This window comes from Furipterus horrens, unplaced genomic scaffold, assembly GCF_987537825.1.
Source record: "Furipterus horrens unplaced genomic scaffold, mFurHor1.1.pri manual_scaffold_1, whole genome shotgun sequence".
Taxonomy (NCBI): Eukaryota; Metazoa; Chordata; class Mammalia; order Chiroptera; family Furipteridae; genus Furipterus; species Furipterus horrens.
The window spans coordinates 190,095,322-190,111,198 of record NW_028327171.1 but is presented as its reverse complement, the minus strand read 5'-3'; the positions used below and the strand labels follow the sequence as shown (position 1 = coordinate 190,111,198).

Here is a 15,877-nt window from a genome sequence, read left to right as displayed (position 1 = left end):
TTTGAAACTGCTTGTAATGTATTATGGAATGATAATCATAAGTATTGAGGGTAGGAGTGGCAGGAGTTATTAGGAAGATAATACAAATATATTTTTAAGTCTTTATTTCATAAGTCCCAAAGTCTGAACATGACATTTTACTAGTGAATGCCTTAGTCCACAATGAATATATAGTAATTATGGTAATTATATATCAAATAAGAGAGCAACTACATTTATGAAGCAAAAACTACAGGAGATTCATGGAGACAGATAGGAACACAATAACAGATTTTAATATACTACTCAGTACAAGACAGATAAAGTGGACAAAAAAAATAGGGGGATAGAAGACTGAAATAACATAATGAATAGGGTAAATCTTTTTTCTTAATTTTTATTTATTAATTAGAGAGAGAGAGAGAGAGAAAAGAAGGGAAAAAGAAAGGGACATTGATTTTTTGTTTGTTTGTTTTGTTCTGCTTATTTATGCATTCATTGATTGATTCTCATATGTGCCCTGACTGGAGATCAAACCTGCAACCTTGGTGTTGCACATCAGGATGATAGTAACCAACTGAGCTACTGGCCAAGGCTAATAGGGTAAATCTTATGGATATATATCAAACTCTACACTCTGAAGAGAATATATATTATTCTCATGTGCTCATAGCACAGTTACAAAAGCAAATCCATATCACATTATGAAAAATATACACCATGACCAAGTGAGATTTATTCCAGAAATGCAAGGTTGGTTCAATATGAGAAAATGTATCATTATACACCATGTTAATAAATATAAAGAAATAAAGCATATAATTTTTTTCATTGATGCAGAAAAAGACTTTGACAAAATTCAACATTCATTCATGATTCAAACAGTCAGTAAACATTGAGGAATACTTTCTTAGTATGATAAATTATATTTACACGTACCTTAATTCTAAAGCCAGTACCTTAATGGGGAGACAGTAGAGACATTTTTATTCAAGTCAGAAACAATGCAAATCAATTAGAGGCATATGAATAGGTAAAGAAGAATTAAAACTATCTCTATTTTCTGATGTTATTATAGTATACCTAGAAAGCTACAGAGAAGTAATGAGACAGAGAATAAAAGAATTTAGGTAAGTAGCAAGTTATAAATTTAGACAGAATTCAACACCTTTCATACCCACAAACAATAAACACTGGGCAGGAGTTACACGTCCAACTTACATATCCATTTACAATAGCAACAATTAAATACCTACAGATAAATTCAACAGGAAATGTGTAAAACCTATTCAGGAAAATTTCAAAACATCTCTGAAAGATACAAAAGAAGACTTGAATCAAGTAGAAAGATATTTCCTGTTCTTATATAACACAATTCAATACAGAGATGTTAGTTCTCCCTAAATTAATGTATAAACTCAATGCAATCCCAATAAAAATACTGGTTTTCAATTTTGCCCCTCAGGGAACATTGTGTAACATTTAAAGACATTTTTGAGTGTTATAAATGGGCAAGTGCTACTGACATCTAGTGGGTGGACACCAGGGTTACTGCTAAACATCCTACAACGCACAGAACAGCCCGTCACAACAAAGAAATATCTAGCCCAAAATGTTAGTAGTGCCAAGCTTCAGAAACCCCGAGCTAGACAAATCAATACTGAAGTTCATATGTAAAAATAAACATGTAATAACAGCCAGGAAAACAGTGAAAAAAAATTATGAGTCCTAGCCCTACCAGACATTAAAACATCATATAAAGCCTTTATAATAAACAAGTAGACCACAGCAAGAGAATAAAAAGCCCAGCATTAGACCCCTCAAAAATACACTACAGAAATTTAGGATGTGACATAATTGACACCTCAAATCTTCGGGATAAAGATGCAAATAAATAAATGGTGCTGGGACAGCTTGGTAGCCATTGGAAAAAAGATAAAATTAGATCTATAGTTTACACCACACACTATAATCAAACTCTAAATGGACTAGAGATTTATGTAAGAAATGAAATTATCTAAATACTAGAAGAAAATACAGGTGAATTCCTCTTTAACCATGGAACAGAGAAAGGCTTTCTAACTATGACTGAAAAATCAAAGAAAAGAAAAAATAAATCAACAAATTTGACCCCATAAGAATTTAAAAAATATGCATAATTAAAAAACATGTCAAAAGATAACTGATAAATTAAAAAATATTGGCTACACATAGCACAAAGGCTAATAACCCTAATAGATAAAAAATTCTTAACTGAGGGGGCAAAGACCAAAAAACCAATTGAAAATATAAAAAAGATATGAACAGACCAAAAAAATGATACAGTGGCTCTGCAGCATAAGAAAAACATTTAAAACTCACTTAGAGAAATGGAGATAAAACAGTGAGATACCATTTTTTGCCTATTAGACTGGCAAAAAATTTAAAATATGACAGCATGTTCTGTTGTTCAGACTGTGGGGAAAGAGTGCACACACTGCTGGTGGGAATGCAAATTGGTAGTAGCCTCTGGGGGGCAGTGTGGCAATGCCTAATACACGCTTATTTTTCACCCTTGCCATCCCACTTTTAGCAATTGACCCTGAAGACACCCCCCCCAACAATATGAAAAGACATATACACAAAATTATTCAATGTAGTATTATTTATAATTGCAAAATGTTGGAAAAAAACTAAATATGCATACATAAGAATGTGATTGAATAAACTAGTACATCTATACATAATTATTATCTAGCTGCAAGAAAGAATGAGAAAAATCTCTATGAATTGATATCAATTTTGAGACCACACTGCTAAATGAAAAAATAAAAAGCCCAACAGAGGTGAAGAAATGTTGTAGAATTGAATGTGGGTAATGATATGCATATGTGCAAGTACATAAACCCCTCTGAATTGTATACATTTTAAGTGGATGAACTGTGTGGTATATAAACAGTAGCTCAACAGGTTTTTTTAAAAGCCCTTAGACCTTTATTAAACTTTTAATTTGCTTCTCTTTCGCCCTCCCTTGTACTGCTGCCATGTGCTGGGAACTGTTCTAAAACACCTGTCAAAACCATCACATCTTTCATTTCATAAAAGAAGCAAACACTAAATCAACTGAAAGAAAAATTTTAAGGGTATTTTTCTCTACCTTGCTGAAAACACATCCCAAATATGATTACAAAACAGGCTGCTTCATTAATTCTTTGAAACAATGAAATTTTGAATAAAACATATTAGAGATATATACAAAAGTGTTTTTGGAAACAAGTGACCCAATATTTGCTTAAAAAATACTACAACAAAAATGACAACACACTCACAACAGTCAACAACTGAATCTAAAAAATAAAATAAAAATCCAACTAAGCAAGAAGAATAGGAACAAAATCATAGGTACAAGGATCACTTGGAGGGTTATCAGCTGGGAGGGGGGAAGAGGAGAAATGGGGAAATGCTGCAGCGACAAAGAAGCATAATTGGTTGGTACAAAATAGACAGGGGGAAGTTAAAAATAATATAGGAAAGGGTGAAGCCAAAGAACTTACATGCACGACCCATGGACATGAACTAAGGGGGCTGGGATTGCTGGAGGGAAGAGGGGTACTGGGAGGAGGGGAGCAAAGGGAAAAGAAATTGGGATAAATGTAACAACATAATCAATAAAATATATTTAAAAAATACTACAAGAAAAGATAGATAAAGTAAATATGGCAAAATCTTGATAACTGTTGAACCTGAGGGATGGGTAAATGGGGGAAGTACTATTATTTTCTTTGCTGAGATATGTTTGAAGGCCAAAGGACATATAAACCACTTTGAAAACTTCTTCTGGGGAACAAGGTAGAAAATAAATAAATGGAAATAACAGATATGTAAATAATGGTTTGTAAACCATAGGAAACATCTTTTATAAAAAAAAAAAGTTCACAGAATAAAAGAAGGCATTTCTTCAAATCACTCAGATTATACTGTGGTTGTTACATGTCAATAATATATGTCTTATTGATATTCAGAAGTGCTCAAATGCTAATTCATGAAGAATTTTTTTAAACATACATTTTTTATAATACCACACGAAAATCACTTATGATTGAAATACTTACTCTCTGAGACTAGGCTCTTTGAAATAGAGTGGAGTGCATTTTCTTCTTCGGCTTGGCAGCTCTGAAGACAGATCTTCCGACTTATTTTCAGATTTAGCAGTTTTATTTGAAACAAAATTGGTATTTGTCAAGTCCTGTAGTGTTCTACCACCTGAAAAGCATATTATTTTTACAAATATTTATAAACATAGAGATATGCAAATAGATATTGGACATTTAGTGGTTGTAAATCATTGGTAGCAAATTTTTAAACTTAATAATCAAGTCATAATTTTAATTACAATAGTAGCACAATTATTTGTAAATCAGTTTTTTTCCAGCCATAGTGAGAAAAAGAAACAAAATTTGAAACAATCAAAGTAACCCACATTTTAATTCTGAAATCGTATATTGGCTGAGAAAAATTCTTCATGGTTTAACTCTATTCACAGAACCCCACAAATTACTGCCTTCATCTGACATTTGTCATCACTTGGCCAATTTGAAAGGTACCATGAAGAATACAGAGCTGAAAATGTATCATGTCCTTTAACATGTCCTATAACTCTGGACCTCTGTACTTCTTTTGTTTCAGTATTCCTTCTACCCAGAATAGCCTTAGCCATCAAATTTAAAAAAGCAGAAATCCTACCATCTGTGACAATAGAGATGGACCTTAAAGACACTATGCTAAGCGGAGTGAGTCAAACAGAAAAAAAATATTGTATGATCTCACTTACATGTGGAATCTTAAAACAAAACAAAAACCAATCAAACTCACAGAAAAAGAGATCAGACTTATAGTTACGTGAGGCAGTGGAGGTTGGGAGGAGGGGAATTGGTCAAAAGGTACAAACGTCTAGTTACAAGATAAATAAGTACTAGGGGTATAATACACAACCTGATGACTCCAGTTAACACTGGAAAATTGTTAAGTGAGTAAAACCTAAGAATTTTCATCACAAGGAGTAAAAATTTTTTTCTTCTGTCTTTTCTATTGTACCTATATGAGATGATGGATGTTAGCTGAACCTGTTGTGGTAATCACTTCACAGTATGTGTAAATCAAAAGATCATGCTGTACACTTTAAACTTAAAGTGATATATGTCAATTATTTCTTAATAAAACTGGGAAAAAATCCCTTTGTTCTACCTTCATATAGTGAAATGTTAGGCTCTCAGTAGAAAATTTCTAATACTAAAGGAACATCCATAGGATCTAATGTTATGGAAAAAATGTGAGATAAGTAATGTTTTATAGAGTATGATTTATTTATTAAAAAACATTTTATTTATTTATTTTTAGGGAGAGGGGAAGGGAGGGAGACAGAAAGAGAGAGAAGCATCAATGTGTGGTTGCCTCTCACGTGCCCCCACCTGGGGACCTAGCCCACAACCCAGGCGTGTGCCCTGACGGGGAATTGAACCTGCAGCCCTTTGGTTCCCAGGCTGGTGCTCAATCTACTGAGCCAGAGAGTATGATTTAAAGTCTGCATGCATATGCCAAAATGCTGACTGCAGTGTCTCTGGGTGATTGTTTTTCCTACTATTTTCTGATTCTCTACTTTCAGTTTTCTGCCTTGAGTGTTACTTTAATAATTTGGAGAAAATAAAAAGTAAACAGTAAGGTAAAAATCTCACTTGTCCTTTAGGGCCTAAAATGCTACCTATTTCATTATGTCTTTGCAGTTCTTCTAGTCAAAATTACTTCCCATTACATCCCTTGTCATATACGTGTGCTTTTATTAAAGCATTTACCACTGTATTTGTAACTTTTACATACATGTATTCTGAGAAAAGGGAGTTGGTAGTGTTTATTTTTAATCCTCTAAATTAAACACCTTTAATCACATTAAATATATACTGTTATAAAAGTTCCACCCTAAGACTTGCAACTGTCTTCTTCAATGAAATCAATCCAGCTCAATTCCTTATTATACATATTTAAAACACTTAATTTCCTTCAAACATACGGAAAAGGAAATTATCTGCCTAAATGACATTATCAGACAACTCTATGAGAAAGGCCAGTCTGTTCTTTAGGTTATTAAATGTCCAAGACAGTCTCACTGTTATCTTTCCAAAGTATTAAGCTTTATTTAATTCCTTCATACTGTTTCTATAGATCAAGCTACACAGTTAAGTAGTTCTGAAACGCCATAAAAATATCAGTTATAACAGGGAATACTTAACTAGTTGAATGAAAAAAATACACTTTTGAAACCTGATCACTTCAAGTGTTGACCCACCTGATTTCTGTGTCATCTGGGTCACTTTCAGTTTCATCCCTGTCATCTTCTGCATGTCATCACTTCCTTGAATGACTGGTGAGCACTCCAGGGCAAAATTTTCTTTCATTATCAGATCTTTACTAGAAGAAGTACGCAAAGGTTTTGAACCCTCATGAACATTGTTAAGGCAAGAATCTTGTATGTTAGGTGAATATATCTGAGATAAAGAATTAAACACCTTTGGGTACAAGTTTGGCTTCATTTTCTCATTTTCCAATTTTTTTCCTTCATTAGCTTGTTCAGATTCAACTGATATTCTCTGACCGGGGTCAGATATTATCTGCATTACTTCATGGCTATCTGGAGAAGAATCTATGGACATCTTCCTTTTCTTTGATTGGGATGTCATTTTTTTTCTTCTTTTAACTTGACACTCTCCTTTTATCACTTCCACAAAGGAGTTATCTGTTTTCTTATGCAGAGTTGTATTCTTATGTGCTTCCATTTGGTTACCAGAATCAGAATCTGTTTCATTAATAACATGTTTTAAACCTGATTTTAAGGAAGGAGGTGTCTGTAAAGAATCTGTTAACTGAAAAATAGATTTGTTTTTACTCTGCGCTAAAATGTCCTTTGTCTTGCCTGATGATTCTTTCCCATGCTTTTTAACTTGTTTATAAGGATTTGAAATTTGATCACAATTTTCCTTTTCATTACTATTGATTTCCATACAGTATCCACTGATAATACCTTGGCATTCAAATCTCTGTTTAGATTCACTGATTTTAAAATTGGGATCTCTTGTATAGCTTTCTTGGTCATGCATGTCTTTATCATTATCCCTATATATTTGGTTCAGTTCTGAAATTATTTCTGTCTTCCGATTGACTTTCTGCCTACGCTTATTTGTTTTTGAATCATTTTGCTGAGCAGGTTGAATATCAGTTACATGCTTTTTCAAATTCGACATATTTAGGGTCTCACAATCATATAAATTTCCACTTTCTTTGGAAGAAAGATAAGCTGTTTGAAATTCATTGGTGACTTCTGAGTTTTCAGAAATACTTTCTTTATCCTTTTGGGTTAGGGAAAAGAAGTTACCTTTTTCTGAGTCATACACACCTTTGTTATTAAACTCATTTATTTGGTTCGTTTCTAAAATTATTTCTGTTTTCCGACTTCCTTTATCCCTGAGCCTCTTACTTATTTTTGATTCATTTTGTTTTGTAGGTGGCATATTAGTAACACACTTTTTCTCCCCTGAAATGTTCCTAATCTCATAATTGGAGAGGTTCCTATTACCTCTGGTGGAAGAATCAGCTATCTGAAACTCATTTGAGTCTTCTAGGTTTTCAGGAATGATTTCTTTATCTTTTTGGATTAGAGAAAGTAAGTTGCCCTTTTCTGGGTCATGTCTATCTCTGTCATCATTCTCATGTACTTGGATGATTTCTGAAATTATTTCTGTCCTCCGACATACCTTTTGCCTAAGCTTATCTATTTTTGATTCATTTTGACAAGCAGTTAGCATATCATGAACTTGCTTTTTCACCCCCAAAATATTTTGAATCTCATAATCATATAGGCTTCCACTGTTTTGGGTGAAAAGGCCAGGTGTTTGAAACTCACTTGGGTCTTCTAGGTTTCCAGAGATGATTTCTTTATCCTCTTGGGTTTGGATGGAAAAGACACCTTTTTCTGGGCCATGCTCATCTTTATCATTATCTCCACATATTTGGATCACTTCAGAAATTATCTCTCTCTTCTGATTTACTTTCTGCTTAAGCTTCTTATTTATTTTTGATTCATTTTGTGTATCACTGACATCCTTTTTCAAATCCAACATATTTTGGGTCTCATAATCGCATAAATTTCCATTATGTCTGGTGGCAAGATCTGCTGTTTGAAATTCATTTGTGACATCTAGGTTTTCAGAAATGGTTTCTTTATCCTTTTGATTTAGGAGAAAGTGATCTTTTTCTAACTTATGAATAACAAATGTCTGTCTAGAAGCTTTATTTTTACTATAAGCTAGAGAACTTTGACCCATATCAAATTTACTTTCCTGTTGGAATTGATCTGATCTTTGAGAGAAAGAGTATGTTTCCTCTTGCTCAATTGTTTCATGTATTCTTTTCTTTTTACTATCCTCTGTACTTTGTATGTTATCTTGATCAAAGTCATTATGAAGACTTACTGTCTTCAGTATATCCAACTGAGTCAGCTGTTCAGAATTGAAAATAAAATTTGGATTTTTTGAATCTCTGTTGCCATTCAGGACAACGTATCTTCTTTCTGGTTCATTTTCAATTTTTTCCTTTACATTTATTTCTGAACTATTTTTAATTTGTCTCTTTGATCTTTCTCTCTTTTTATCAGAGCTTGAATCTTTCACTTTTCTGAAAGTTTTGATTCCACAGTCATTTGATTTTTTATTACTTTTATTTTTAGTGCCTGTTGAAACTGTAATAATTTGGCTTACTTCACTAGCAGTTAAATCCATGTCAGCATCATACACAGTTTTCTGCCACTGAATGTCATCATTACCCTGAACTTGACTCATGGACTCCACAGTAGGTTCACTTGCAGACTCAGATGAGTAAGGAAGATGCTGTATGTTTCTTTGCATTTTAATGTTCATTTCATTAGTACAATCATTTATCTCAATATTCCAATTTAATTTTGGACTTGAAATCCCATGTTGATGTAAATCTGTCACACAAGGATTGTCTGAAGAAGGATTATTTGATTCCAGAAAGGATGCATGCCTTTTCCTTTTAGTTACGTTACTAAGAGATCGTTTCTCCTTTCTGTGGCTGATAGACTGGGAGTTTTTCATCTCACTCATTAGAGAACTCTTGGAACTGTGGTCTGAGTGAGAACAGCTTTCTGTAAAATAAAGGGAAACAAAATTCAGAAATAAGTAATGACCGGTTTGTTATTTTAAACAAATTAGATTAGAAATCAAGCTGTTTCACAGAGAGGATTTCTAACAATGTGTTCTGTTCAGATATTTATAAGGAATTTATGCTGATAGAAAATAAAATAGTGATGATGAGAATAGTCATAAGGTACATTCTACATTTGTATCTATGGAAAATATATATTGAGAACTCACTCTGCCTTGGCCCCAACAATAGAGTGGAGTGTAGCCAACAGCAGAGCCATTAACACATATTTCTGAAGAGGGAGGGGACCAGCAAATGACCCCAAGTAGGAGTAATAACTCTTACAAGAACTACTATCAGAAGGTTATCAGCAGACAGCAAAGTTTCTATACATTACATATAATTCTATAAATTAAATTTTTAGAAAGGAAAAATAACTCTAAGCTCTAAATTTAATATAGTTCTAATTCCATATCCCAATTGGAAAATCTATGACAAATACACAAGCCAGCCTACACCGCACAATTATTATTTTAAAGTACCATGTAAATAAAACGTGTCATCATTTTCCCTCCCCCAAGCATTACGCGCACTCAAGTTTTTCCTTTACTGCTAATTGGTTATGATCTTGAAAGTCGCTACACCTATCTAGGCCCACAATTTCATAACTATGAACAGGAGAAAATGAAACTAATATGGCATCTTTCAGTTCATAAGCTCTTTAGGCTGACTCATACCTAAATATTGCTTCCAGAGTAACAGTATCAGGCCACTGTGGATCTGACATTTATTAGCATATTTACTTTTAAATTAAAATTTTCATCAGCAGTTTAAAAATAGTAGAAGTTAGCAAATCTGTAACCTAACTAATTAACTGTTTACACACCATGGCCATCAAGAAGTAAATCTGATGAATGTAACTATTTTAAATACTCAAGTAATTAAAAAAAAAAAAAACTCACCTGTGGGAAGTATATCAATAGAAGAAATATGTTCTGAATCATCTAAACCACACACATTTTGATTATTTTCTGTAAGGCATAACAATTCCAAATTATACTGAGTTGATAAAGATTGCCTTGCTGATACCAAAGAAGGAACATCAGGTGATGTCTTTGGTATGATATTGTCACGTTGCATTTTCTCTTTAGCTTTATCTTCATCATCATCATCATCATCATTTGAAGTTAAAGGAACCCTAAAGGCAAGTGGGAATGAAAAATTTTGTATTTTCCAAAAATTATTCAGAAAATTACATGGATAGTTCTTTCTAGATTCCATTTATTTAAGATCCAACCACAAACCCTCTCCGGTACCTTTTTGTGTTCAATGAAGACAATTATGGGTATGAAGTAGGTAGTAGCTAACAGTATAGAACTTGGAGTAAAACAAGAATGCTTATCTTCATAGTCCCAGGGGCCGCAAAAGGAGATAACCGATATAAACTCTGGTTGGACTATTAGGATAATAATAATGAAATATTTAAAGTTTTCCTATAATTAATTCTATGGAATACCTAAAACTCTTCCTCTAGTTTCAAACAAGTGTAATTGTATGTAAAGTTATGTGTGAAACGAGGTTTGCTGTTTCTAAAGACATTTATGTAAACTAAAGCCATATTCCCAGACTAGTTAAATCTGTAGGAACAGGTGGTGGGAGGGGGCGGGAAAGGACAGAAACCCACATAAATAATTTGATATTTGATAAACTGACCTTCTTGATTCAAAGAATGAAGAATAACATCAAAGAAGGTGGGAGGAGGCAAGCAAATAAACCCAATTAGCAGTGATATTTTCTAGTTTTGGTCTATTACAAATAGTGCTGCTATGTATATGCCTTTTGAAATGTATGCACACATTTCTGTTGTAGAATCACTGGGCTTACACACAGTATTTGGCTTTAGGAGAAACTAAGGGCATTCTTATTGTGTTCCCATTATTTAATATGCTTGCCCTTGGATTTTGTAGATTTTCCTTTTCAGATTAAAGAAGTCTCTTTGTACTCCTAGTTTGTTGAAAGTTTTTTCATAAATGGCCGTTGAATTTTATCAAATGCTTTTTCTGTATTATTGACAAGATACTACTTTTCTCTTTTTTTCCTATTAATATAATGAATATTTTTAATCCCAACCAAAATTCCAGAAGAGAATGTGTAGATGCACATGTGCATTATGTAAATTGACAAGTTGATTCTAAAATTCACATGGAAATGCAAAGGGCCAAGAACAGCCAAGATAATATTCATAAACAAAAACATAAGTAAAATGAAGATTCACACTATTAAATACCAAGACTTAGAACCGTGAGTTCAGAAACATGCATATACATGCAGCCACCTGACTTATGATACAGATGTTACTGCAGTGAGGTAGGGAAAGGATGATCTTTTCTAAACAAATGGTGCAAGGTCAATAGGAGTTCTACATGACAAAAGTAAATTATGACCCTTTCCTCACAATATACCCCAATTCTAGTAGACTAAAGGTCTAAATGTGAAAGAAAAAATGTTATAACAAAGCTTTAAGAAAGAAACATGGAACACATCATGATGTTTCAATTAGTAAAGATTTTCTTAAAAGGACACAGAAAGTGTAACCAAAGGGGAATGGGGATTAATAAATATAGCTATATATAAATATATAAAATAAAAATTTAAAAAATCTGTTCATCTAAAGATACCATTAAGGGACTGATAGGCAAGCTAGAATAAAAGATATTTATAATGTTCAAAGAATTTATATATAATGTATTTAACCTACAAATCTTTAAAAAATGACAGACAACCTAATATAAACTACACATATAAACAGATGCTTAAATTAATTAATTATCAGGAAAATTGAAATTAAAACCTCAATACCAGTACACATCCCCCAAATGGCCAAAAGGAAAAAGACAGACAATAACAAATGCTGTTAGAGGTAACAGAACACTAGGACTTCTCATATATTGCTGCTAGGCATATAAATTGGTATAAACCTTTTAGAAAACTGGCAGTTCCTCCTAAAGCCAAATACTGTATGTAAACAAATTAATTCTCTCCTAGGTACATACCCAACAGAAATGTGTATATACCTTTCAAGAGACATATACATAGCAGCACTATTTATAATAAACCAAAAGTAGAAAAAAGTAAATCAGAAAGATGGAGAAATTATGGTATAATCATTCAATGGAATACTATACAGCAATGAGAACTGATTATTGACTACATTCACCAATACAAATTAATCTCACAAACACAATGCTGAGCAAAATAAACCAGAGACAAAATTCATATCTACTATATGACTTCATTATATGAAGTTAATAACTAGGCAAAATTAATTATCTATGATGTTAGAAGTCCAGATAATATTTATCCTTGAGTGGGTGGTGAGTACTGAGTAGAAAGGCCAAAGGGGTATTTGAGGTGCTACTGGTAATACTTGGTTTCTTGGTCTGGGTATTGGTTATACAATGGTAGTCACTTGTAAAAATTCACCACACTGAAGATTTTTGCACTTGTACAACAGGTATATTATACTTCAAACAAAAATACACTTAAATATACAATGAAATTTTATAGAGGGCATGTTGACCCTTGATTCATATGTTTCTATCAAACAATGTGTGCATAATAATAGCCAAGATATTCTTGAAAAAGAAGTAAAGGAACTATAAGACAACAAACTGTACTATTTTAAAACTACAGCCATTAAAAGGTACTGGTACAGTAGTCCCACTCTATATCTCAGTTCACTTATTGCGGCCTCACTGTATCGTGGGATTTTTAAAAATACTATATTTAATTATTTATTGCGGATTTTTCGCTATATCACGGGATTTTGCGGTACTGTATATGTATGTTGTTAAAGTTATGTAGGTGTAGAATATGTTTAAGAACATAAGTAGTGTTTATAAAAGTGGAAAAGGTTAATACGGGAGTGGGAAATGTTAATAAGGGACTGGGAACAGTTTATAAGTGTGTGTGAAGGATTTATAAAGCCTTAAAATATATATAAATACTAAAATAAATGTAAGGTTCCTACTTTGCAGATTTTCACTTATCACGGGGGTGTCTAGAATGTAATACCTGCGATAAGTGAGGGAATACTGTACAGTGTGGTGCTAATACAGTGTAACAGGCAAAAAAAAAAGTGCAGCAAACTAGAAAGAATAGGAAGTAACATAGTATATATAAAAATTTTTTACCATGGTGCAAATATTATTCTATATATATAAGTACATTTACTTATACACTTAAATAAAAGCAATAAACCTTTAAATTACACAACCCAAGGAACACTGTCTAAGAGAGAAGAGGATTTCAGTCTGTGCTATTAATTCATTGAGTCATTCTACCTCTCTAGACCTCAGAGGCTGTCTAACATGACAAGCTTGAAATAAGTTGTTTACTACATCTTATAATCAAGTTAATCAAAGTCAGGAGAAGAACAGCAATGAAATTAATTTTAAAGCTTGGGTAGTATGCAAGTTAATAAAGGTAGAAAAATTATCAGATTTAGCCAACAGAAAACATGAGGCCAGTGGTGACCTGAGGGAAAAGAAAGAAAAGAACTCAGGAGTAGTAGGATCTACAGATGAACTTAGTTATTGAATGAGGGTAAGTTTCCTTGGAGCCCTGGAGATACAATCTGAGCAAGACATGACAAACCATCTCATTCCTACCTTAGTAGGCAACTACAGGTTAATGAAACCCAAACATTCCACAACACACACCAACAATTATTGTGTTATATACAAATTTAAGTACTCTAAACCAATGTAATTTAAACTCATGTAACTAAAGGTCTATCCATGCCTCTTTCTTTTCTGGAGTCTACGAAAAACCTGAATATTATTTCAAAACGTAAAACTAAATTCTATTATAGTATGTCTTCAATTTCTTTTATTGGCACAATGTTAACAAGTATGTCTTTAATGTTAAATGTTTTTCTATTTTTCAGGGAAGCAAACCAAAGAAAAACTTTCAAAGTACAACTTAGTAGTAGTATGCGAGTTAATATTTAATCAAGTTTTGAAGCAATTACCTGGCAAATGGAAGACGTATTGACTTGCATTGCTTACTAAGTTGTTTATTCTTGCTGGCTGGCAATGGAAGGGGACTCTGATGGAACTATTTTTGAAAAAAAAAAAAAATACAGAAAATGAAAAGGAACAAAACTTCTAATCTCATCAAATCATGTTTGTTATTAAAGCACCAAATTATATAAGAATACCAATAGTGATAGAACAATTCTTACATTAGTCTTTAATCGTTCAATCAGAATAGTGTGATAAGGTTAAACACAGTTCATCCCTAATCATGCCATTCAAAGATATAACCTCTCAAACTTTCTCCTATGCATATGAATAAATACACATGTGTATAACCACGCACATAGGATATCTTTACATATACAGTGTTTTTGATTCGTGGCTGGGTGGAGGGCCAACTTAACTGAGATGCAGATTTTGACTGTGTGGGAGTGTGTACCCTTAACCACAGTATTCCATTGTTCAAAAGTCAACTGTATATGAAATACACTCATGTCTACCTAAGTATTACATAATATGTTATTGGATTTTATAATACATATTTTAAATGGTCTTTTAAAATTCAAAGTCTGGGTGATTTTAATGTAGCTTTAAATTTTTTGCTTATCTATTTTGCTAAAATTTCACATGTTTTCTGGACATATTTTAATTATTTAATAAAGACCACAAAATTAAGCAATGCATAACCATGTTTTCTTATTGCAGTGCTAACCTGCAATAGAAATGGGTATGGCCAAATTGACAAGCTAATTTTTAAATTCACATGGAAATGCAAAGGACCTAGAATAGCGAAAACAATTCTGAAATAGAATGCAAAGGTGAAGGGTTGTGCTAATTGAGACAACATAGTATTAGCATAAAAACACAAATATACTTAAATATAAAAATTAAAAAATAAAGCAGATAAATAGATCAATGAAATAGAACAGAGTTCAGAAATAGACCCAGACATATTTGGTCAATTAATTTTTGGCACAGGTGCAAAAGTCAAATGGGGAGCCTAGACTTCCACACTTACCAGGCTATATATCATAAGGCCACCTTTCTCCAAACCAGGGGTACTGTCAGAAAAGGCCAAGGGAGAGCTGTGGTACCCAGTGGGAATGAGTGCAGACCTCTTCCCCCACAGCAGCATCAATGAAGGATGAATGCAGGGGTTTTCACTGCTCTATAACAGTAACAGCCTCCGCCTTCAAATTTCTCCCAGTCTTCAGGTCAGCGGAGGCCATACAAGTCCTGAGGCACTAGGTGGTATCACCCTGACTTCCCAACCCCACCCTCAGTTAGGAGACTCCTCTTCCTGCCAGGGTATCAACAGAGACTGAGTGGGGAACTTAAATTCTGACCCCTACTTGGCAGTAGGTGGCATTTCCCTTTACCTGAGGCAAAGTGTCAAAGGGAACTTGCTAAAACAGGTTTAAAAAGGATCTGGAGTCTCATACTCTAGTACCTAAAACGTTCAAGCTGTATATAAAAAAACTAATCATACCAAGAATTAGAAAAAAAACCTACAGTTGAATGTGAAAAGGCAATCAGCAGATACCAACACTATGGTGGCACAGATGCTGGAATTATATAACAAGGATTTTAAAACAATTATCATAAAAATGCTTCAATAAGCAATTACTAACATGCTCAAAACAACTAAAAGAAAATCTCAGCAAAGAAAA

The 15,877-nt window shown here is 33.2% G+C and overlaps 1 protein-coding gene across 2 annotated transcripts in view; it reads right to left on the bottom strand.

Annotated features, from left to right (window-relative positions):
• Positions 1 to 15,877, bottom strand: part of SGO2 (shugoshin 2) — a 34,976-nt gene that overhangs the window by 2,695 nt on the left and 16,404 nt on the right. The window contains exons 5-8 of one of the 2 annotated variants that reach the window (XM_090268357.1): positions 14,201 to 14,286; positions 10,131 to 10,366; positions 6,299 to 9,169; positions 4,071 to 4,221 (exon numbers count right to left, since the gene is read on the bottom strand). In XM_090268357.1, the coding sequence (XP_090124483.1) occupies positions 4,071 to 4,221; positions 6,299 to 9,169; positions 10,131 to 10,366; positions 14,201 to 14,286 (3,344 nt within the window). Of the gene's footprint in view, positions 1 to 4,066; positions 4,222 to 6,298; positions 9,170 to 10,130; positions 10,367 to 14,200; positions 14,287 to 15,877 lie in introns of those variants that run through there. The other variant, XM_090268358.1, reaches the window with a different exon arrangement.